Source organism: Leopardus geoffroyi, chromosome E1, assembly GCF_018350155.1.
Source record: "Leopardus geoffroyi isolate Oge1 chromosome E1, O.geoffroyi_Oge1_pat1.0, whole genome shotgun sequence".
In the NCBI taxonomy this organism is placed as follows: Eukaryota; Metazoa; Chordata; class Mammalia; order Carnivora; family Felidae; genus Leopardus; species Leopardus geoffroyi.
In genome coordinates, this window is record NC_059330.1 from 34,478,400 (window position 1) to 34,502,948 (window position 24,549).

Here is a 24,549-nt window from a genome sequence, read left to right on the forward strand (position 1 = left end):
AATCTTTGTATGACCCTTAACATTTTTCCAAGACTTGGCTCTTTTTAGCTTGCCCTTTGTGTTACTCCTTAGCTGCATTGCACTTCTTTTCCTCTTTTGTTTATAATCCTTTCAAAGGCTGGAGCTCTTAATGTATAGGAAAATGCCTGGCACACAGTGAGCACTAAGGAAATGTAAGTTGAATCTGATTTATTTTGTTTGTGGGCTTAGACCCTCTGTTAAACCTTGAGCTGCGGTCAGACCCTCTGGAGCCGTGGCCATGGAATCATACCAGTATTTTCTCTAACTTCTGTGTGGGCTTTTCTGTCGTTTGTATAACAGAAGAAATTTTCTGTTAGAAGGCAAATATTTAAATTAACACTTAAGTAATTATTAAACTGTTAGATAAAAATTGGTTTTATTACATGGTCATAATAACACCATTGTTTTTGTTCTCTTAATTAGCTACCTGTGAAATGTGTGGGATGGTTGGTGTGCGAGATGCTTTTTACTCCAAAACAAAGCGTTTCTGTAGTGTTTCATGTTCAAGAAGCTATTCGTCAAACTCCAAGAAGGCAAGCATTTTGGCCAGACTTCAGGTAACGGTACAGAAACCTTCTTATTCTTTATATCTGTTATTTCTATGGCTTTCACTGTTTATCTGTCATTGGATTGTGATTCACTGCACTCCACTTCTACCCAGTTGGCCAGTTACCATTTTATACCCCGCATTTTTTCAGAAATATGTGATCCCCAAAGTTTGGTCAGCCTGTAAAATTGAACAGCTATTATAATAGACAAGGCATACTATCCAAAGTAAACGATGAAACTGTTTAAGTGAATTAAAAACACCCTTTTTCTAAATAAGTATAAATATAATAAACGCCTTGTTATACACAGAAATTGAAGCCATTTTTTCCCCCTGGTTTCCTTTTGAGTTAACATCAAGGTAGAATCAATGCAGCATTTGGGGGGAAATGATATACCCTGTGGTTCTACTTCTCCATCATATCTGCTTTGTACTTTTGATTGCAGCCTGTTTGATACCTTGAACGATTATGTTTGGTTAATCCAACTAACCTTTTTGAAAACGTTCATGGTATAAAAAGAAAATCATCTTTCTTTAAATGTACATCAATGCCTCCAATACAAAATGGAGATTCGACCATTTGACAAAGTTGTTAACTCTTGTAGCATATAAACAGTGTTTTTAAGGCATTTAACTGATTTTTGTAATACATTTTATTTGAGTGATCACATTTTTCTTATTCTCCTGTAATTGATAGTGATCCTTACATAGCACTGAAAGGATTTATAAAAATTCCCCAAATTAAGGAAATACATCACTTAGATGTATTTCTATATTTCAGATAGACAGTACCTAAGATCCTGAGCAGTGGTCTGTACCCAAATGGATGGCAGTTTGTCACACTGTGAATTTGGCCCATGATCATTTTGTCATTGATCTTTTGCGTTAGCACTAAAGGTATAAACCTCAGTCACTTGCTCTTTAAACATTAAATTATCTTCTCTTACCGTATAAATAGCAATGCTTGGCAACCTGCATGAGTGAATAACCACTGGTTTTATCTAGTATAAGAAGGAATCAAGTATCCACCACAGCCTATATTTTAACATCTTATGGGATATAATTTTTTATTAACATATTAATTTGCATATTGCTGTTTTAGTCTGTGCCAGCTCTGCTACCCATAATAGATGTCTACATTGTAGCAGAACTCCAAAAAACAATTCTCATGTTAAAATTCCTTGTATGTTTCCTCTGCTTTAATAATTTTCTAAACCCTTGATGTTTACTTAAGCAGAATGAGTAGTATGCGATCAAGTTAATTTTTTCGGTGGAGGGGGATGAATGAAAAAGAATCCTATTTACTTAACTCTTCTTGTTTTAGGGTAAGCCTCCAACAAAGAAAGCAAAAGTTCTTCAGAAACAACCTTTAGTTGCTAAACTAGCTGCATATGCTCAGTATCAAGCTACCTTGCAAAATCAAGCAAAGACTAAAGCAGGTAATATTGGTGAATATAGTAGAAGTGAAATGTTTGATAATGATTCGCCTAGTTTTAGTCAACATTTAAATTTTGGATTTTGTTAACTAAGCTATTTCTCTGTCCTACTAGTACATTATGACATTAGGCTTCCTGATGATGGTTTTGGTTTCAGTAATTTATTCTAGGGGTACCTGGGTGGCTTAGTTGGTTAAGCATCCAACTCTTGATTTCGGCTCAGGTCATGACCTCACGGTTTCAGAGTTCAAGCCCCACAGTGGGCTCTGCGCTGGCAGCTCAGAGCCTACTTGGGATTCTCTCTCTCTCTCTCTCTCTCTCTCTCTCTCTCTCTCTCTCTGCCTTACCCTGCTCGCCTTGTCTCTGTCTCTTTCAAATAAACTTCATAAAAATAAATAAATACACAAATAATTCTAGAAGAGAGTAATTGTGTTGACAGTTTCACAGTGCTTGTGGCAATATCCTTAACGTATTTTATTGGGGGGGCGCCTAGGTGGCTCAGTTGGTTACGCATCCAGCTTTGGTTCAGGTCATGATCTCATGGTTAGTGAGTTCGAGCCCTGCGTCAGGCTCTGTGCCAGCAGCTCGGAGCCTGGAGCCTGTTTCAGATCCTGTGTCTCCCTCTCTCGCTGCCCCTCCCCTGCTCACACCCTCTCTCAAAAATAAATAAAAAAATAATTCTGGGGTGCCTGAGTGGCACAGTCAGTTGAGCGTCTGGCTCTTGCTTTCAGCCTAGGTCACAATGTCACAGTTTGTGAGATCGATCCCCACATCAGACTCCATGCTGACAACACAGAGCCTGCTTGGGATTCTCTCTCTCCTCTCTCTCTGCCCTTCCCCTGCTCGCTAGCCCTCTCTCTCAAAAATAAATAAACATCAAAAAAAAATTTTTTTTTAAATAATAATTTCAAAAACATTTTTTATTTGGTTATTTTCTGTGTTCCACTTCTACGCTGTGGCTGGTGGGGAGCATTATGGAGATAATAAGCAAAATGATAGGATGTTTAGCGGGCTTCAAAGGTAGTGGGGAGATGAGAGTCATAAAAGGAAGAGATTGAGAAAGGATCATTTCTAATAGATTTTTTTAAGTTTATTTTGAGAGAGAGAGAGAGAGCGCACGCACACAAGTGGGGGAGGGGCAGAGAGCGAGAATCCCAAGCAGGCTTTGTGCTATCAGTGCGGCACCTGCCAGGGGCCTCAAATTCACAAACCACGAGATATGATCTGAGCCAAAGCCAAGAGCCGGACACTTAACTGACTAATCCATCTAGGGCCCCTGATAGAAGATTCTTAACAGGAAGGCAGAAGCAAGGAAGTATAGTAGGGACTGAAGCAATGAAAAACCCTAGTGAAGGTAAGGTATTAGTGGCAGATACTGGAGAGAAATCTCGCTGAAAGGGGCACCTGGCTGCCTTAGTCAGAAGAGTGGCAACTATTCGTCTCAGGATCATGAGTTCGACCCCCACATTGGGTGTAGAGATTACTTAAAATTTTGGAGAAGCCTGGGTGGCTCGGTCAGTTAAGTGTCTGACTCTTGATTTCAGCTCAGGTTGTGATCTCATGGTTCGTGGGCTCAAGCCCTATGTTGTGCTCTCCGCTGACAGTGCAGAGCCTGCTTGGGATTCTCTCTCTCTCTCTCTCTCTCTCTCTCTCTCTCTCTTTCTCTTTCTGCTGCTCCCTCACTCATGCTCGCTCTCAAAAATAAATAAATAAACTTTTATAAAACTTTATAAAAAAAGACATGGAGAAAGGGAGAGAAAGAATCTTAAGAATCTTAGGTAAGCTCCATGCCCAGCACAGAGCCCTTTGCAGGACTCCCATCTCATGACCCTGAGATCATCACCTGAGCCAAAACCAAGAGTCAAATGGTTAACCAACTGAGCCACCCAGGTGCCCCCCAAAAAAACACTTCAAAAAAAAAAAAAAAAAAAAAGAAAGAAATCTCATTGAGATGCACAGTAAAAGCTACATGGGAATAAAAACCCAAAAGCAGCCATGGTAGTGTTTCTTATTCTGAACAGTTCTGCGCTCAGCTGTTCTTTGCTGCTTAGAACATGGAAGACTTAAGCTAATATTAGTTTTCAAGTATGATCTATGTGAAAGTTCATGTTTATTTAGAAAAGTTCTTAAAATTTTGTAGGAGAAAAGAAAACTTTCAAGATGATGTTATTTTTTCTCTAAGTTTACTTATTTATTTTGAGAGAGAGAGAGAGAGAACAGGGGAGGGGCAGACAGAAAGGGAGAAAGAACAATCCCAGGAAGGCTCTGTGCTGCACACAGAACCCAACATGGGGCTCAATCTCTCCGTGAGACTGTGACCTGAGCCAAAACCAAGAGACCGTTAACTCACTTGAACCACCCAGGTGCTCCAGATGATACGTTAGTTTTATGTCATTTCACATTTTCTCATAAATAAAAGATTTGAGCATTGTAATATATCTAAATTTATTTTTTTTCAGCAGCAGTCTCCATGGAAGGCTTCAGCTGGGGTAACTACATCAACAGCAATAGCTTTATAGCAGCTCCAGTTACCTGCTTTAAACATGTGAGTATGGAATTTCTCACCTTGTACTGAAATGCATTGTCATTGTTTAAATCTGAAGGTACAGTAACACCTAAGCATCTTACCTTTAGAAGATCTTTTTTTTATACATTGTCATAAAAGTGCTAATTTTTAAATGATACTTATTAGTACCTAGAAATAACTTGTAGAAATTGTACAAGTAAACGCGTCCTATAAAGAAATTACAATTTGAAATTATTTGAATAGGGAAAAGTACTAGTCTCCTCCAATTTTCATATTAAGTTGAACCATATCCAGTGCTGGTTTTGTATATCATGTGTATTGGCAATGTCACGTGGTTCAGTGTAACACAAAGCATCCATCGTGCATGTGACCTAAATCTTTGTGGTCTGACCTGATAATTCAGAAAGGGAGGGATCTTTCTTCCAGTTATGTTTTGTCCTCAAGGGTAAAATCAGAAAAACAAAAAAAGAACTATTAGAAACATAGTATTGTGGGCTGGAATACATGATATATCGTGGAAACCCCTTTGCAGGATATTCTTTTTAGCAAGTAGATTCTTAGAGAGTATATGTTGTAATTCAGAATTATGTTAAAAATTTTATCTGACAGTAGGTTCGTTCCTTTTGGTCCTCTTCCTTTTTATTCAATTATTTGTGATTCTCTCCCGTACGTTTTTGTACCTTTCTACTAGTTTAATTTATATTTAAAGGTTCTATCTGCTACTGACTATGTACAAAAAGAAAAGAGAATTTGGAAAATGAATGAATGAAATTTTGTTTATACTAAACATTTTGTTAAGTTAGCACTTTGCTTTTAAATAACAGCATGTGGACAAGTGACCTGGAGTTCTTGCTGTGGAAACCCAAGTGAATTTTCATATGTTCACGGCCAATAAAGGATCTTGATCAAGCCTGAGCTAATGAAATCAGTGGTAGAAATATAAAATAAAGCTTGAGTTCATTAATTTGCTAGTTTTCTTTCCTGAAAGCATAAGTGTTCAGCCCTTATGTGGTGGCATGCTGACCCTCTGAACCAAGCTAAGTAGAATCTTAGATACTTTATCGTGGTGTAAAGTAGATAATTTGCTTTACATAATGTGGATAGTAGTGTCACTTTGTGAAATACATTACATACGTGGCAACAGCAACATTAAAGAGAACAGCAAAACAAATGTTTAACTCTTCTCTCTGTATTTCTTTCTGCTTTTCAGAAGCTCAAAATCAGATTAAGTTCTGTTATAATAACTCTTTTATCCCAAATACCTGGAACCTTTGCTGTCTCTTTCTGAATAGTCTTTATCTCTTTTCCTATCTTTAATATTTCGGTTTTTTCCTGTTTTGCTGTCATAAACCATGTAAAGCTGTGTTCTGTAAGTAGTCAAGGTATTTTTTTAAAAGAATATTTTATTTCATGCCCATGTCTTTGAATAATACTATATTAAAGTTCCTTGTAAGAAAATCTTCTTGATTTGTTGATTTTGTTTTCAACTTTGCTGTTAAGATTAAAATGTTCCATCATATAGGTTAGAGCAGCTAGCCTTCACTGTATTATTAATGATACCATGCAGGCTCCTGTCTCTAGCTCAGAAGTAAAGCATCTGTCCCCCATTGTCTTCTTATTCCACTTGTCTTTCTTTACTGCCTTTTTCTCACCAAGTAGAAAAGCAACTAATACTGGTAATTTATGAGTGTATTTTAGTACAAATGACTTTGCTTTATTGCCTTAACCAGCATCTTCACTTGAAGCCATTTGGTTTATGTCAGACCTCATGCTACAGTAGATTTTATCCTTTAGAGCTGACACTTCCTGGTTCTTCCCCAGAATAGTTTTCTAGGGGCGCCTGGGTGGCTCAGTCGGTTAAACATCCTGCTTCGGCTCAGATCATGATCTCATGGTTCTTGAGTTCAAGCCCCGCGTCAGGCTCTGTGCTGACAGCTGGGAGCCTGGAGCCTGCTTCTGAATCTGTGACTCCCTCTCTCTCTCTGCCCTTCCCCCTGCTCACATTCTGTCTCTGTCTCTCAAAAAATAAATAAATATTAGGAAAAAAAAAAAAGTTTTCTAGATCTCCAAGGAGAGTCACTGGCTTTGGCTTTAGAAAGTCTGTTGCCAGGAGCTGCTGGGAACACAAAGCCCTGCCTTTTTTCTTCCACCCTCTAATCTGCTAAGAGTCAAACCGCCCACCCTAACACTGGTTCATCAGTAGGGCCCACTTCCACCAGACTCTGCATCTGCCTTATCCCCAACTGAAGCACAGGTTGGGGGCCTTTTCCTGCTCCTAGAAGATTCTTTTTCAAACATAATTTTACTTGGCACCTGGGTGGCTCAGTCGGTAAAGAATCTGACTTCTTGATTTCGGCACAGGTCATGACCTCAAAGTTGTTGAGATTGAGCCCCAAGCTGATCTCAGCATGGAGCCTGCTTAGGATTCTCTCTCTCTTCCCCCCTTTCTCTGCCCCTCCCCGACGTGCACTCACATGCACTCTCTCTCTCTCTCTCTCAAAAATAAATAAATCGACTTAAAAAAAAATAATTTTAAGAAACCTCCAGTGTGTAACATGGAAGCAGAGCTGTTCTGAATGAACCAAGAATTGGGGGTGGGAGCAGTGTCAGGGCCCTGACTACCTTGCTTCGCTAACACAACCCACCCTCATCTGGAGTAAGGATCACAGGTAAACAAACACTTTATATTTTCTGGCACTTAAGTATGATTGTGATTTGTTCTAAAATCACAGGATTTCAAGAGAGGAATTCTCTTTTCCACTGTCTTTCAGCTTCTGAGAACGAAGTTTCTGCAAAGTATAGCATAGGACTGGGTCCTCTTTGGTAATTGCTGTAATTATGCAGTGGTTTATATTCAGTCCCTCAGTTACAGCGATGTTTGGCATTTTTTATAATTAGCAATGGAAGTTGAGTCTCAACTGTTATAAATATGTCTACTAATAATATCTTTCATTTTGTCTAGGTGAAAGTTTGGTAGTTGTGAGACTTTTTCTTTTTTTTTAAGCTTCAGAATTACTGCTCTTTTCCCTTAGTCTAGGTAGGATAAGAGGAAGCTGCACCACTCGGTCTAGCAAGAGTGGGATGGGGTGGCCAGAGCCTTGGCCCCTGAATCTGGGCTCTCCCCTTCCGTGGCAGTCTCTGAGGTTGGAAACCACTGAATTATGTAATAACGCTTTTAATTAATCATAAATCATGTCGCAACACTAAAATGTCTTAAAAATCATCTAGCTCATCTGATTCATCTCTTGTTGTAAATGAAACTCTTGCTACTTTTTTCAGTAGCTGGATTATAATTTCAGTGTGGGGGTTTAACCTGCTTTTCCTAATGCGAAGTATTTTGTTTTTTTAATGTGGTTTTGAATTAAGCCCTTATAGGAAAACCACTTTTCTTATAGTTTGTCTTTTACTCACACACTACTGCCACATAATATTTGTGACCCCAGATATGCAGGTTTTCCACACATCAAGCAGTTCTCTTACACCAGCTGGGTATCTGAAATTCAGCTCACTTCTGATGTGGTCTACCTGGAGTTCATCACACCCTCAAGTTAAGGGCTCAGTCCCACGAGATTACCCCCACTTCAGATACCAGTCAAAAGTTTTAGGTTGTTACCTGTGCTTCTGACCAACTAGCTCTAAATCAGCGTTCCCATGACCTGCTCCTTGGGTTCAGTAATTTCAGCCATTCAGTAGAATGGCTCACAGCACCCAGGAAAACAAATACTTAATATTTGCCCATTTATTACACAGGTTATAATAAAGGATACAGGTGAACAGCCAGATGAGAAGATACGGAAGTCGAGGTTGTGAGAAGGGACCTAGAGCCTCCATACCCTCTCTGGGCGTATCTGTCTCCCAGCACTGCCAGGGGCTCACCAACTTGGAAGCTCCCTGAATCCCATATACAGATTTCTCTTGCCATCTAAAAGTCGACTTGATGCCGCTTTACTTTTACGAAAGGCCTGCGTTAGTACGTTTTCTCACTAAGAACGAAATCAGAAAAGGATTTTTGCTTTTAGGGAATGTTACTGCTTCCTCACATTATGCCTCTTCAGCTTTTTTAAGGTTATAGTTATGGTTTTATCTACTTTTAGATGGCAGGGGAAGCCTGTATTTTGAGATTCTGATGAACGCTTCATCGTACAGGCATGATCAATCATGAAGTCAGTCTCCAGACCCTCTCCTGGAGGATGGGGACTGGGGCTGAAAGTTGTAAGCTTCTACTCCTAGCCCGGTCTTTCTAGTGACCGGCCCACATCCTGAGGCCATCTAGGAGCCTACCCAGAGTCTCCTCATTAGAACAAAAGATGCTTCTATCACTCAGGAGATTCCAGAGGATTTAGGAGCTCTTTGTCGGGATCCAGGGTCAGACACCAAACGTGAGAACATAAGGTGCTCGTGGTGTTCTTACCACTTAGGAAGTTACAAAGGTTTTAAGAGCTCTGTGCCAGAAACCAGGAGCAGAGACTGATATACAGATACGTATTTCCTACCTTTGTTTCCTACCGGTTCACAGCTCCTAAAAGCAGTATCTGTATCTATCCTAACTGTGGAAAAACCCAAAACGGTACTGCAGCACCACATGCCAGTTAGGTACATGGCATTCATGAAATTCAAGGTGATTTTCTTCTAGTAATTTGTGTTTGAAACCAAGAGAGCCTCCGGTTGGTCTCTGTGTATGTACAACATTGAGCTTTAAAGCATTCTTAATTTTTTAAAGACTGTAGTCTAAGATTGAAGCAGTGCTGTTTCCCATTATCTGCCTTATAAAATCAAGTAACACATTCCTTTCCTAGACACCACAGCACAAGCCAAAATGCACTAATCCCAAGTGGTCGTGAAACATATACATCACAGTCCTTCAGACACATATTCACAGACTTAAGATTTCTTTCGTTTGATACCCGGACTGTGTACTCTGGTGTCTTGTTGACTCCTTACTAAGACCAAAAATCATCCTACATTTTTCTCCCTTGAAAATAGTTGCAGTTTTGATTTTTTTAATAAAAGGTCCTTTGTACACATACATGGAATCACTTTAAACCTGAGCTTACTATGCTTTTTCATCCTGCCTCCACAGATATTCCTGCTATTACTTACGTGTTCTATTCTGATCCTCTGGCGCCTGACCTGTGTGCCAGGTGTTTTGAGAAGACAAGTTTGTTTCTTCACACTTCTTTGCAATATATATCACAAGCATATTTTTGTATTTTAAGGTCAAAAACGAAAGTCCTTCGTTTGTGTATGAACAGCAGCGGTAGTTTTTCTTTACTGTAAAACTCATAATCCACTTCTCAACTTCTCAAGTATGTGTTTATTAGTTAAAATAATCCATTTCAAGTAAAATTATTTTTGACTTTTTTCCCTGGCCTTGACTACGCATACCCAGGACTTCCCCGAAAGTTGGAGACCAGTATTCGTGTCCGTTTTAACTGAAGTTAGAGTCTTCAGTATGTCACCCGGGATCGCAGCATTTCTTCCTACTGGAAATCAAACTTCAGTGTGTTCCCAGTACTTGTTAGCGCTCCATCTGATTTAGCTGTCGTGGGTGTTGCCATGAAGTAGAGTTTCTGCAGGAAAGCAGGGGGCTCTAGTATTATAAGATTCACCTGTTTTTTATGTTTTAAAGAAAGCCTAAAGAATCTAGATTATTTTAATTTTGCTCTGTTTTCTAAAGTGGCTCTTGTTTTTCTGTTGGGATCTCCTGATTCTTAAACAGTATTGGTTTAATAATTTTTTTTTAAGTTGTGGACTGTTTTATGCCTTTCAGATTAGTAGTCACTGCTTTCTACCCCTTTTTACACACTCATAGCATTCTCCCATTCTTAACCTTCTACCCCACGCATCCCATTTTCCTTTTATACTCTTGGCACCCTTCCCTCAGCTGCTGCCACCGCCTCATAGAGTAGATTCTGGTCTCAAAGCAAAAGGTGAGTGGGCTTTCTGGAGAAAGAGGGAACAATTTTTTTCCTGTTTCGACCTCCTACCAGTTCCAGCCAAGTAGCATTTAGGAGTTCTAATTTCCTTCCAGTTAATTTCCAGTAATGTTTTCTCCCCTTTTTGGCCAAACAGTATTTCATCTTTCTGTACTAGATGAACTTCAATAATCACATGCCTGTTAGTCTTAAGATGTTTCAGTGGTGGCTTTTTGTACATTTGCCATATCATCCATCAGTGGGATAGATTCTTTCTTGGTTACTTATGTGCAATTTCAGGGCTAACGTCTGCCCACTTGTTGAAGTGTGTGGGCGGTTATCAAAGTAGGTTGGCAGTTCTGTGGAGGGAAATTGTATTTCTGCCATAAAACATCATATATGGGCAGTGTATCAGCCCTCTGAGAGTCTAAATACTAGCCATCTGGGCTGTTGGCCTATCTGGGAATGTTCTTGAAGTGCAGAAAATAAAACTTCCCGCTCCGTTGTTTTTTGATAGACAACAGTCAGGTGTAGGTTATCATTCATTTGTGCTGGGGAGCCCTCAGCATGTGGATTTGGCCATGTCCTGCAGGACCTGATGACAGCTTACCTTGCAGGGAAGGAGAGTCGCTCCCAGATAGCCCTCACGAGTGGCCCTGGAGCAGGAAGTGGTGAAGCAGATCTTCCTGATTTGGGAGGAGCCTGAGGTGGACCTCTCGTCCTGAGTCTGGAAGGTAAATTTGTTGTTACCTGTAAATTATGGTTCTGCTAGTTCATGCTATGCCAATCCAGACTTTCAGAGGTATCCCTCCTGCCAGCAAGAGAAGACAGATGACTTGGATGAAGATGGCTGTCAAGCCCTGGGTCATTTAGTCTTCCACACTTAAGAATATTCATTTTAAACAAAAGGGCAGATATATCTATGAAATTACCTTATCATATCAACACATTGAGCACACACTATGTAGTAGTAACTATGGTGCTCTTTTTTGTTGTTCTTGTTTCTTCGTTTTTTGTTTCTCAGAGTGAACCATATGGATTGGTTTAAGAGGGCCTAGCAGAACCACAACCTTACAGGCAAGAACAAATGTCACTTTCTGCTACTTTCTCCTATACCAATCCAGACTGTAGGGACAAAAACATAATATCCCCCAATAAAGTGAATATGAACCTATTTTTTAAGTGAGCAATATATTGACACTTCATCTTCTTTAATAAAATGTAACTAAAAGTTATTTTCTCCAAACAATTGTTAAGGCTGAGAAAAAAAAAAAAAAAGTTGGTATGACATTGTCATATCTAGCTCAAAGAGGAGTGCTGTATGCCAAATTCACTTAACAGTGTGCCAACCTCACCCCCAGCTTATCGGCATAACCATGCTTCTTTCTTCTCAACAAAAACTAAACCCATTCCACAAGATTTGGCAGCCAAACAAAGAGGGATTGAAACCCTACCTTAATTTAGTGCATACATTTAGCTGCATCTATCTGCTCTAATTGGTTCTTCCTCACAGAAATGAATACATGGTCTTGGTGTTACTATATCTTAGCTTAATCCACATTACCTATCATCCTTCCAGCCTCTCCTTTTCTGATCGTATCTGCTGGCAATAGGGATGGCCCTACAGTCTAGAATGATATAGGGGGAGATAGCAGAACCTGAAGAGTCCAGTCTTTCAGTTGAAAAACAGCAGCAAGAGGAAGTCGTATTGGATGTATTGTTTTATTTTTGCACGGCTCAGGGAGATAGTTTACATGTACTCTTCCAGAATCACAAATATTTGAGGTAGGCCACTGTCTCCAAGTTACTAAGGTATATTCATTGCTTGCTACTTAAAGTAATCACCATAATTTGATTCTGTCTTTGGTTTCCAGACTTACTCTAGTTCAGTATTAATTTGGCCTTTTCTTCCTCTCCTTCAGAAACGTCAGAACTATTGAGAGGATAGGGGTTGAGTACTGTTTTAGGCTAATCCTCCTATTGGGTTGGCATCTACCAAAGTATAAGAAGCCTTGCATGGAAGACATTTGCCCACTGTTCAAATTGGCTAGATCGTGTAACTCGTAGATGTCTTTGTTTAGTCATCTTTGAGCTCTGAAGCTGTTTTGTCTTTTCCTGATTTGTTCATACTATCAGGTCTTTTATAACCTCACCCAGTCCTTTTCTCTGTGTTCAGGGTTCTAAGTTATATTTAATGAGGAGCCAATTACCAAGGCCACAGAGACTATTTAATATTATCAGCATTTATATTCCTAAATTCACTTATTTGACTTAATTAGCTATTGCATAAACTTCAAATAATTGTAAATGGCCTCAAGTTGTAAGGATTAAAATGTAATGGAAATTATAATTTGGGAACATGATAGATTTGGGAAAGTCTCTTCATGATGCTCTTTTAATCAGTTTCCTGAGTCCCCATCATAACCATGTAGTGTGGAGGCTAATGATTACCAGTTCTAACACTGAAAGTTTTCTCTTGTTTGTAGTAATTCCTGCATGAGATATTTAGAAATAATAAGTTACTTGACAATTTACCACGGTATGCAGCTCCAAAAACTCTTCAACTCCACCTTTTTTAATAACTTTAGCCAATGTTTTTGCCATATCTGTTTTAACAGACTCTATTTCTATTTTATGAATTTAACTTAAGTTGAAAATATAGATAAGTTTTGTTTCTCCTGTTAATAGAAACCACATGCTGATTGGAATTATTTTTCTTTCTGCTCGTTAGCCAGATCCTTTAAAATTAGAGGTTGAGGTAAAGTTGCATTCATTGAGTGTATATTAAAAATAACAAAGTTTCTTAAATCGGCTTTATCCTGTGAAATCTGTTGAGTTTGTGATTCAGCTTTTATAAAAATTGCTGTTCAAGTCTTATATTAGAACAGTATTGGATTTTGAAGTTAATGTGGATCTATTTTAATATATGTGAATTCTCTTCATCTTGAGCTTGCCCCTGACACTGGCTTTTTCCCAATAGAATTCTGTGAAAAGGGAAATAACAATTATATTTTTAGAGAAAAATGAATGAATTAAATGGCATTTTTAATTTAATATTTCCGTTATTGATGGTAATGCTTATTTTAAATAACGTGTTTTAGGCTTTATGTTAATAAGATGATAATTGAATAATTTTTATATGACAGGCACCTATGGGGACCTGCTGGGGTGATATCTCAGAAAATGTGAGAGTAGAAGTTCCCAATACAGACTGCAGCCTACCTACCAAAGTCTTCTGGATTGCTGGAATTGTAAAATTAGCAGGTGAAAGCACATGTAATAATTTACCCGAAAATGCCAATTATATCTGTAACTTTTAAGAAAGCGTATTTGTAAATTTTGCAATTGTTGCCACATAAATAATAAATATGATAACAGGGCAGAGGTTAGCAAAAAAAATTTTTTTTTTCTATAAAAGCCAGGTGGTAAATATTTTTAGCTTTGTGGGCAGTACAATCTCTGTCACAGTTACTCCGCCGTGCAGTTGTAGCATGAAAGCAGCCATAGCGATACATAAATGAATAGGCGTGGCTGTGAGCTGGTGACACTTTATTTATGAGCACTGAAATTTGAATTTTATAGGACTGTCATGTATCAAGACATGCAACCATTTAAAAACGTAAAACCAATAAAAGTAAAAATGTAAAACCATTCTTAGGTGGCAGAGTGTAAAACACATCAGAGACAGTACACCAGATCTGTGGGCCAACCTCTGGTATAGGGAAATACTTTGAAAGGTAACAACCTGAAGTGCTAAGAAAAGTGGTAATGTCCATAACCCAAAAGTAACCTAGTGTTGATAATTTCATACATCTTAGGTTCTTTTTCTTCACCCCCACTGCTTTCCATGTACCCTAGTCCTTGTTACCCTCTGGCTCATCACATAATGCATTAGGTATCTACTGTGTTAGACATGATGCACAGTGATGTGCAGAAGTGTAAAAGCTAGTTTATTCCATGACCTGATATCTGCCAAACGCGGACTACCTTTATGATGAGGTGCTCAGTGAGTGGTGCGGTGGGGCACTGTAGCACTTTATGGCAGGCAGGGGTGTGGGGGTGCACAGCCATTCAGAAGATAAGAAGTTGTCCTTAAATTAGTGAGCGATATCTCATGCATCCTACTTTTCCTATTTCTCTCCAGCCATTCTCCCCCAAACACCCTGCCCACTGCTCACTATGTACTGCTGACAGCCTTGATCTACTAAACATGATCTTCTGTTTTTCTGCTCAAGCACTTCTGATGGCTTCTTTGTCCTTAAAGGATCCAGATGGTTGGCATTTACAGTTATTGATGAGTTGCACCACAGACCACTAGCCAGATTTTTGGTTGCTCCCCACCATAAATGCTGTCTATGTCCCGATGAGGCTAGTTCTCTCCCTCCTCCCTCATAGAACACATTGTCACCTCTGTGCCTTTGCACATAACATATTACCCAGTTCAATTCCCACCTTTCCCTTGAAACATTCCCCCGGCTGTTTAAGCCTTCTCTAAATCTTGCATTATTCTCTATACTATAATTTAAAACAACATAATCTTTCTGTTCTAGATGTTTAAGCTAGTTGCATTTAAATAGCTCTAAAGATCAATGCGTTTAATATCCAAGAATTATTTCTACCTTCCATCTCCAATTTTACATTTCTGTTTTATCTCATTGCACCATGTATCTTATTTTAAGCCACTTTAATGACGTTTTAGAATCAAGCCTCATGTTAATCATGAACTAGAGCTCGGCAACAGTTGGCAAACTCATGAATTATGTTGTAAATTGTTGAATTTTGAAACTAAAGGTTTAATGCTATGAATTTTCTCCATGGATCTTAACACGTGAAAATGCTGCTGAACTGAGCTCCCTGCCTGGAATATAAGTTTGTTGGGCCTTTTTTATTCCCCTGAAGGCCTTAAATTAAACTGTAATGTTGCCAACAGAAGGTTTATTAAATTATAAATAGGATATATCATACACTTTTTGTTCTTCCTAAGAAATAAGTCATTTCACATACTTTCTTTGGTGTTTATTGAACTTTTTTACTTAGTATTTTCACATTTTGTTTCCAGATAAATAGGACAGAAAAATTTGGGCTCTTGAGGCAGCCACATCCAAATCATCCCAAAATAATTGGTCATCTAATCAGCTGGACAAAGCAGTTTCTTTGAAATGACTTCAACTGGATTTCTATGATGTCTTGACAAGATTTTCCTAACTTAACCATAACCTTTTTTCGTTTATTTTCAAAACTTCACATTCTAGTAGGACTTTCCCACCCTTGTTTTCACTAAGAATTTATTTTCTAGAAAATTTAAGAAACTATGGATAAAATTGAACTCAATATTTAAGGGGGGAAGCCATGTCTGAAAACAGTTAAACTACTGGCATTGTACCTCACCTGGGGACTTGTTAGAAATGCGTGTTCTCAGACTTACCCAAGATCGACTCACTCAGAATCTCTGGGGGTAGGGCCCAGCCCTCCGTGTGTTAACGCGCCCTGCACGTGATTCTGTTGCAGGTGCACCCTGACATTTGACACCCACTACCAGCAGCTGTGTCCTGTTTGATCCCATTCCATTTTTCTTACTGTGTGGCGATTGATTTGTTGGTTTCAGGTTACAATGCCCTTTTAAGATATGAAGGATTTGAAAATGACTCTGGGCTGGACTTCTGGTGCAATATCTGTGGTTCTGACATCCATCCCGTTGGTTGGTGTGCAGCCAGTGGCAAACCTCTCGTCCCTCCCAGAAGTAGGTGGCCTATTTACCCTCACTGTCATTGAAATATATGTACTTTATTTCAGTGTCACACGTAGTAACATTCAAGTGATACAGAAATTAAAGTAATCATTTTTGGTTTTAAGTAACTTCTCTGATGGCAAAACATGCTCGTTTTATTTTTGTGACTTTTCTTCATAACCTTAATGCTCTGAATTGCAGGGGAAAATTGTTATTTTTTTAAAAATAGTTTATGAAGCAATTCTGCTCTTTGCTAAAGTGTAACTGGTTATTTCTTTTGTTTTAGCTATTCAGCATAAGTATACAAACTGGAAAGCTTTTCTAGTGAAACGACTTACCGGTGCCAAAACACTTCCTCCCGATTTCTCACAGAAGGTAAAGACAGGATCTTAGAAAGGATTGAAGTGTCAATTGAGAGCTCTGAAAAGGAATAGCCTGGAAGTTTTTAAAGGAATTGTTTTCATTTAGTGAGCCAGATGATCTAGTTAAATATCGAGTGCACTCAGTATTTTTAATGGTACAAAATTGAAATCAGTTGTAGAGTTCTGTCATGAATTCCGAACAGTTTTTGTCTGCTTTTGTTTAAGGTTTCAGAGAGTATGCAGTATCCTTTCAAACCTTGCATGAGAGTAGAAGTGGTTGACAAGAGGCATTTGTGTCGCACACGAGTGGCAGTGGTGGAAAGTGTCATCGGAGGAAGATTAAGACTAGTGTACGAAGAAAGTGAAGACAGAACAGATGACTTCTGGTGCCATATGCACAGCCCGTTAATCCATCATATTGGTTGGTCTCGAAGCATAGGCCATCGATTCAAAAGATCTGGTAAGCACCTGTCACAAGCCCGCCTATTGAAAACATCATTGAGGCTGAATTGTACTACCGTGGTTATCTTTCTTTACAGAATAGCAAAGATCCGAAATAGCATTCTAGTTGTCTGGGCTGCTTATTCTACCTTAATTAGGGGATGTTCACACCAGAATATGAGTGTCCCGGCTAACTCCTTTATATTCCTTCCATTTGTTCTCAATTAAAATATAATGCACTTTTGGTCACAACTACATTTTGTTCTCTTCTACTTTTCTTATCCAGCCCATTTGGAAGATCCAAAGGTAGCCTTTCCATTTGCATTCAGTTTTAATCAAAATAGCAAAATTATATGTGGTTAGACCTAATACTGAACACATTAAAACATACTTCTGAAGCTGTGATTCCCTCACTAGGGAATTGCAAGCATTCTAATTGGCTGAGCGTATTTCATAGCACATGTACTCTGAAGAGAGCATTCTATTAAAGAATTATTTTTCACCATAAATGTAGAAGGCATGTATTTCTGCCATGTTTTAGAATATACATACCTTGTGAGTTTGAAACCTTCAAAAAAACGTGGTTTTTGGTCTTCTCACAAATGCTGACAGATTAGTATGTAACTTTTCCTTGTAGATATTACAAAGAAACAGGATGGACATTTTGATACACCACCACATTTATTTGCTAAGGTAAGAAGTTTTTATAAGAACCCTCATTTGTAAATTAGGTTTGAAAGAGGGTTGTGGGTTTTTTCCTAACATTATGGAAATCACAATTACATTTGTTCACTTAAAAGGATTAAGACCTTGTGATCCATAGGTGTCACAACTATTGATTATAATTATTCTTAAATTCTGTCCATTTGCCTGAACTCTCTCTATCCTCCGACGGAGGTTTGAGTTACAATACTAGGTAGGTAGGAGAAGGCATTTGGTTTTTTCATCTGGTAAACATTTTCAAAGTGGTAATATTTATTGTTAAAATGATAACATTTGTAACACCCGATGTGCTTTCATGTAATTCTTTAGGTAAAAGAAGTAGACCAGAGTGGGGAATGGTTCAAGGAAGGAATGAAATTGGAAGCTATAGACCCATTAAATCTTTCCACAATATGTGTCGCGACTATTAGAAAGGTAAGACAATAGGTTTTAAAGTATAGAAATGCAATTGTAAGAACTGGGTTTAAGGTAATAGGAGAAGGAGGCCCTTAACATACTCATTTTGACATAAAATGTATGTATCTGGATCTTCACTGGGGAGAGGGTTGGTAGTAGTTTTGAAATAAATTTCAGTTCTCTTATCAGTGGTTCTCTTTCTACGTAGCTTGTTGTCAAGATTGTCATCTTGAGTCTGCTGCCTCTAGTTATGGAAATATGTATCCTGAGTTAGAGGAAGAATATTTATTTAAATTACTTCTGGTCAAAGCTAGTCCAACACAGAATTGCAACAAGGCCAAATTTATCTTCACTTTACTGTTTTTCCCTTTGTGCCTTTTTTCTTCTTTTGGTAGTACTTTATTTCTTCTTTTTTTCTGTCTTCTGAAGCTGCGTTTATGAAAAGGTCTAGAGGAGTGGTTCTCAGTTCTCAGTAGGCATCAGAACACCCTGGGGAACTTAAAAAAATACAGGTGACCAGACTTCTTAAATGCCTACCCCACCCTGTTCCGATTTCATCAGTCTGGTGGGGGGCCCTTGCATTGGCATTTTTTAAAAGTCCCCGGGTAATTCTCCAGTTCCGCCATGGTTAAGAACCACTGATCCAGAGTCTACCTATATAAGGGTGGAGCTTAAATTGTGATTTGCATTTCAGCACAGTTTAAAGCCTTGAGCCAAAAGAATTAAAAACAGTTATGGTTGCTGCCATGTCCCAGGCACTTGAGCTCAAGGTCACACAGCTAGACAAAACCGGCTCCAAGTTTTTGTTCTTCCTCTTTACCTGACCCAGTGATCAGAGTCACCTGGTATGATTTCAAACATAGATTTCCAAGACCTACTCCAGAGCTACTCGATCGGAATCACAAGAAGTATTACACAGGATAATGTATTTGTTTTAAAAATGATAAAGTTGTCTAAGTGATTCTGACAGTCAGGTTTGGGAACCAGTCCATTATGCCATGCTCTGTTCCATGAAATGAGAATGAAGCGTCCAGTGAGTAGAGCGTCATACTTCGTTCAGGAATTACTTAGTTCATGCTTGCCACACTAGGTTTGGTTTGGACTCTAAATAAAAAGCTTACAGTCTTGTAGAACAAGGTAAGATACATAAAAATAAGTTTGATACAGGATTGACTATGACTTAAGTGTACACAGTACTGTTGGGATTCACATAAAAGGGCACATTGTCTCAGAGGAATCAGGGAAAGCTCTATAGAAGGGAGGCTATTTGAAAACTTCACCTTGTAGGTTGGGAAAAACAGCCCAGCAGAGATGCAGGGAGGAAACTGTTGTGGAAAGAGAATGTGCACAAAAGCATCGAGATAGGAAAGCACAGGCCAGGTTTAGGAAGAGACTGAGTCGTTCGTACAGTACACATCAAACAAGTCATACTGAGTATGGTGGTCAAGGCTTTTCTTTCATCAGGAACAGAGACCCATGCAAGTTAGCTCTAAGAAAGTTACCCTAAGAACATGGCAGTCTCACAGACAGACATGCAAGGACACAGGGACAAGAACTGGAAAGCTGTAAACCTAGTGTTATTCTCCCCAACTCTCGGGGCCTCTTTGTCCCATCTCTTCCCTGCTCTGAGTCTCTGCCATTTTCCTTCACTCTTGTGACTGGTGTTCCTCTCACTCCGTCTCCCTGTGTGGCTGCTAGCTCCATCCTGTATCACAGCCTTTCAGGTCCAGTTCTGACCCATGACTTGACAATAGCCTCTGTGTCTGTTAATGGTAATTAGTGAGAGAGATTCTAGCTGAGCCCAGCCTTTGGCTTCGTCCCCTAAAGGTTAGATACTAGCCCCCAGCCCAGTCAGCTGTATATGGAAAAAGAATCCGTGCTGAATGGAGGTAGCTCTTGCCAAAGGTATAGGCAAAGCTGTTAAGCTGGAAGAGGAAGTTATTATACACATCCACTATAGTAGAAACCACTAGAAAAAAGGCACTTGGGGGCAGAGACTAAAAGATGATTTAGAACCAGGCATGCAGGCTTTGAATACTCGGTCGGGCCATCTGAGCTTTCTCTGGTGAGCAGGTGAGTTGGAGAAGCTTTCTGGCCTGAATAGAGGTCATAACACAGGAAAGTTAAACTGTGTAAGAGGAGAAATGTCCGAAAAGGAAGCCTGAAAGCAGTGATCTCAAACAGTGCAGTGGAGACAGAATTCATGGCACAGAGAGAGGAACTAACATTAAGGGGAGTTGTGGGGTCTGGTGCTTGCTTACCTCTGAAGGTGACTTTGACAGCCTGCATGGACTCTGAGAGGGCGTGTGCAGCACTCAGGAAAAAGGCAGGACTGAGACCCTGCGAGGGAGACAAACTCCTGACTTCAATGGAGGAATTGTGGGTGTAGAGGTCAGTTATTGAAGCACTGGGTGTGGGTGATACCAGCAAAACAGAGAGAAAAGGGCTAATATCACAAATGTAAGGATTGGATGTGAAAGGACACTACCAAAAGAAGCATCACCAATCAGAAGAGGTGAGAAGGTCGGGCAGTAGAGTGTAATGTAATGAGAGTCTGGGAAAAAAAACGTCGCAGAAAGTTGAGAGTAGTCCGTGGATGTCAGATAACTTCAGGGAGGCTGAGGTTTGAGGAGGATAAGTGTTGGGAGAAAGGCTCTGGATTTGACAAACTAGGTCACTAGTGAAATTTGGCATTTTAGCAGGATCAGGACAGAAATCAGACTGCAAAGAGTTACATAGTATAAACCTTGAAGTGGGTCTCTGGGTGAAGTATATAGGAGTTCACTGTGCTATTTTTGTACCTTTTCTATAAGTGTGAACGGTTTCAAAATTAAATATTTTTCAATATTTTTAATGTAATGAAAATTGGGAGATGTTAGATTATACAAGATAGTGTTTTTGGAGCCAGGTACCAGTGGTAATAGTACAAGATGGAAAAGTTATTTTGTGGGGTGGGGTACTATCTCTTAAAATAGGGGTGCCAAAGAAGGAATATGGGGACCCTTGCACGGGGTGGCCTTCGTTTCTGTCATACGGGAGCGTGGGTATCTGTAGCATAGGAGAGGGAAAGTGAAAGCTTTGACGAAGGTAGAAAAGGTTTGGAAAAACTCCTCTGCGAAATCAGAAGGAAAGGAGTAGAGTTACCGAGTAGGACGCAGAGCCGCGCTGAGACTAGACGGTTAAATCGGAGAGGAGCACTCAGCCCTGTTTCATGGGCCACAGCAGCCAGCACCTCAGCCATCCGCAAAGGCACTGCTTTTCCTACACCTCTGAGGTCACTCTGTGTAACCCTGCTTTTGTTGCTGGTGCACACTGCAGTCCGCATAGGTTCTTACCGTTCGAGTTGCTAGCGTAATTCAGTGAGGAGACCGTTATGTGGTAGATTTTCATTTCTTGTAGAATGTCACTTAAAGGATCACTTTTACAATAGTGGTGTCTAATTTCAAATACTTGAAATTCTCTTAATTTGAAAGGTGCTGGCTGACGGATTCCTGATGATTGGGATCGATGGCTCAGAAGCAGCAGATGGATCTGACTGGTTCTGTTATCACGCAACCTCCCCTTCTATTTTCCCTGTTGGTTTCTGTGAAATTAACATGATTGAACTTACTCCACCTAGAGGTATTTCATCCTAATGTGAACGCTGGGTCTTTATCCTTGCCTTCTTTTTACGTGGTATCTATTTACATCATTTAACACAGCCCTGGGTTTTTTTTTTTTGCTGTGTGGACATATTACATGTGTTCCTATATGCAAACATACATACACATAACAAGAGCTGTGGGGTGCTTTACACACATATAAAGCACTATATTCTAGCTACCTTTGATAAATTATATTAGTATAGAATTTTTCCTGCGTATCTGTACATTTTGTAATATGAATTGGTATTCTCGAGCCCTGTGGAGATGGTGATGTAGGTTATGGCATACATAAACGTTTTTTAAAAATAGATACAGGCTAAAGCCTTTGAGGGAAAGCAAGTTTCCATCTTTAGAATACCATGTGGCTTTTTTTTTTTTTTTAAAGGCATACCCTTAAATAGCTCTCAAGTCTTAACTAGTGACTTTCCTAATTTCAGTATCTGAGCGTTGGGTTTTTCTCTTCAGAAAAGAAGGGGGGGAAACTAAAAACAGAGGCCTATAAAATAGCGTTTGCCCAGCAGAAAAATATCACTGTGACGTATGAAATGCTAGACTATCCTAAGCGTAGGATTACAAAAGCAAAAGTTTATAATTCTTCTGGTAGACAGGAGAGAGACACTCTTGCATTGGGTAAGTAGGTGCACCTGTGTCTGTCTAGAAAAAGAAGAAATCCTTATAACATGGAGGAATTATTGCATTAAATAATGTGAGTGCAAGAGTTAAAGTTTATTATATAATCTAAAATCCCAAGATTTTAGTGTGTACTGAGTTAACCTTTTATATCTACGTTTTAATATGATGGTAATTTTAAATGAACTGCCAGTTAAATCAGGTGTGTTTTTTCAGGTTACACAAAACTTCCTTTTAAATGGTTTGACTACCTCAGGGAAACTGGCTCCATTGCAGCACCAGTAAAACTATTTAATAAGGTAAATTTAAATAATGGCATAATTATGTGGAATTTTTTTGATGCCTCACGAATGCAGATCATTGTTGGTCAAAATGTGTTTGCTTTATATTACAACTTCTTAATGGAGAGTAGTATAAACAGAACAATATATTTTCTTTACCTAGGAAATGAAGCTTGTTTTCAAACTTTGCTTCATTTTTAATCTGAGTAAAACAGAAATTAACACATTTCCTGACTAGTTCTGAAATGCTTCACTTTCACATGCTTTAATAATTAGAGAAGAATTTGTGATTTTTTTTGGTTTAAATTAGGTTATTTGGATCCGTCGCTGCTTTTGTTTCTTAGTGATGGTGGACTCGGGCATACTTCTTCTCACCAGTGTTCCTGTTGTGCTTCTCCATGTCAGGATGTTCCAAATCACGGATTTCGTGTAGGAATGAAATTAGAAGCAGTAGATCTCATGGAGCCACGGTTAATATGTGTAGCCACAGTCACTCGAATTATTCATCGTCTCTTGAGGATACATTTTGATGGATGGGAAGAAGAGTATGATCAGTGGGTAGACTGTGAGTCCCCTGACCTCTATCCTGTAGGGTGGTGTCAATTAACTGGATATCAGCTACAGCCTCCAGCATCACAGTGTAAGTTGGTATACAGAAAAGGTGTCCTTTTGTAAAAATCAGCAATTCTCCAGAGGACTATTTCACATAAATCATCTTGTGAGCTCACAGGACAAGAATATTCCTTTATCTGATTGGTTGCCAGGTAAGATCTTAAGATTCACCAACAATATCCCAGAATCAGACCATGAGTACCATGGCAGTGTGAACTCAGTAGTCGGTTACATGATGACTATAGAGACACGACAGTAAGAGCACCCACCAAATTAGACTTGTCTTAACGAGTTTGAAAGTATAAGCTAAAATTTATTGGTATACATATATGTGTGTGTGTATATATATATATATAAAATAAGTGCTTATTGATTAAGTAGTGACATCTGTGGTATCATGGGTTTTACAGGAACAAGCACCCTTATTTTCAAAGCATCATGTACTTTTATAAGTATAATGGCCTTGGTAAAGATAATCTATCTTAAGTTGTATCTAGAGTTGTATGCTTGCAGTGCTTATCTGGTACCAATTTTCCCTTTTATTTTTCAGCATCAAGAGAAAGCCAATCAGGTTCATCAAAACAGAAGAAAAAGGCTAAGTCCCAGCAATACAAAGGACATAAGAAAAGTGGGTCACCACATGGTGTTTATATACATTTTCTAAGTTATTAACCAGTTGGGGTCATGGTTTTCTTGCACAGAAACGAATATACCATACGAGAGCCGATGACTGTGCATTATGTAAATTATGCTTAAAGGTGCAGTATGCCATAAAAGGCAAACCTTTTCAGTAATGAGAAACACTTATGTTTTAGTTGACAGGAAACATGATTACCATCATATTTTAAAACCTATATGGTAAAGAAGAGAATGCAAGTAGTTCTTGAAATAATAGCAAACCTACTGAAAATTAATTCTTTTTTTTAAACTTTAAAAAAATAAATGCTTGATACTTACAAGAGACTTGGAGCCTAGGAAACCCATCCTTCATAAACGAAAACAATCTTTCTAGAATGAGACTTACACAAAACTCAAGTTGATGGCTAACAAAGTCAGGCTTAAGAATATTTTTTTAAAGTGTGTTTTCTATATTATGTTTTACCTTACAGTGAATGATTATGGCCATTAATAGCCAAAATAACATAATAAAATATATTGATAACTCTGTTCCTATGAGTTGATAACTCTATTGATAACTCTGATACTGATATTGATAACTCTATTGATAACATTGATAACTCTAATCATATCTAAAGATATGATTCTTTTCAAAGTCCCCCCACCAT

The 24,549-nt window shown here is 38.9% G+C and overlaps 1 protein-coding gene across 18 annotated transcripts in view; it reads left to right on the top strand.

The window, feature by feature from the left end:
- Window positions 1-24,549, top strand: part of MBTD1 (mbt domain containing 1) — a 71,647-nt gene that overhangs the window by 35,203 nt on the left and 11,895 nt on the right. For 10 of the 18 annotated variants that reach the window (XM_045488344.1, XM_045488345.1, XM_045488356.1 and 7 more), the window contains 13 exons: window positions 445-584; window positions 1,893-2,007; window positions 4,464-4,549; window positions 13,593-13,710; window positions 16,052-16,186; window positions 16,461-16,549; window positions 16,762-16,996; window positions 17,615-17,670; window positions 18,010-18,114; window positions 21,570-21,717; window positions 22,587-22,669; window positions 23,057-23,291; window positions 23,814-23,891. In XM_045488344.1, the coding sequence (XP_045344300.1) occupies window positions 445-584; window positions 1,893-2,007; window positions 4,464-4,549; window positions 13,593-13,710; window positions 16,052-16,186; window positions 16,461-16,549; window positions 16,762-16,996; window positions 17,615-17,670; window positions 18,010-18,114; window positions 21,570-21,717; window positions 22,587-22,669; window positions 23,057-23,291; window positions 23,814-23,891 (1,623 nt within the window). Of the gene's footprint in view, window positions 1-444; window positions 585-1,349; window positions 1,466-1,892; window positions 2,008-4,463; window positions 4,550-11,063; window positions 11,181-13,592; window positions 13,711-16,051; window positions 16,187-16,460; window positions 16,550-16,761; window positions 16,997-17,614; window positions 17,671-18,009; window positions 18,115-21,569; window positions 21,718-22,586; window positions 22,670-23,056; window positions 23,292-23,813; window positions 23,892-24,549 lie in introns of those variants that run through there. The other 8 variants (XM_045488343.1, XM_045488352.1, XM_045488355.1 and 5 more) reach the window with 7 other exon arrangements.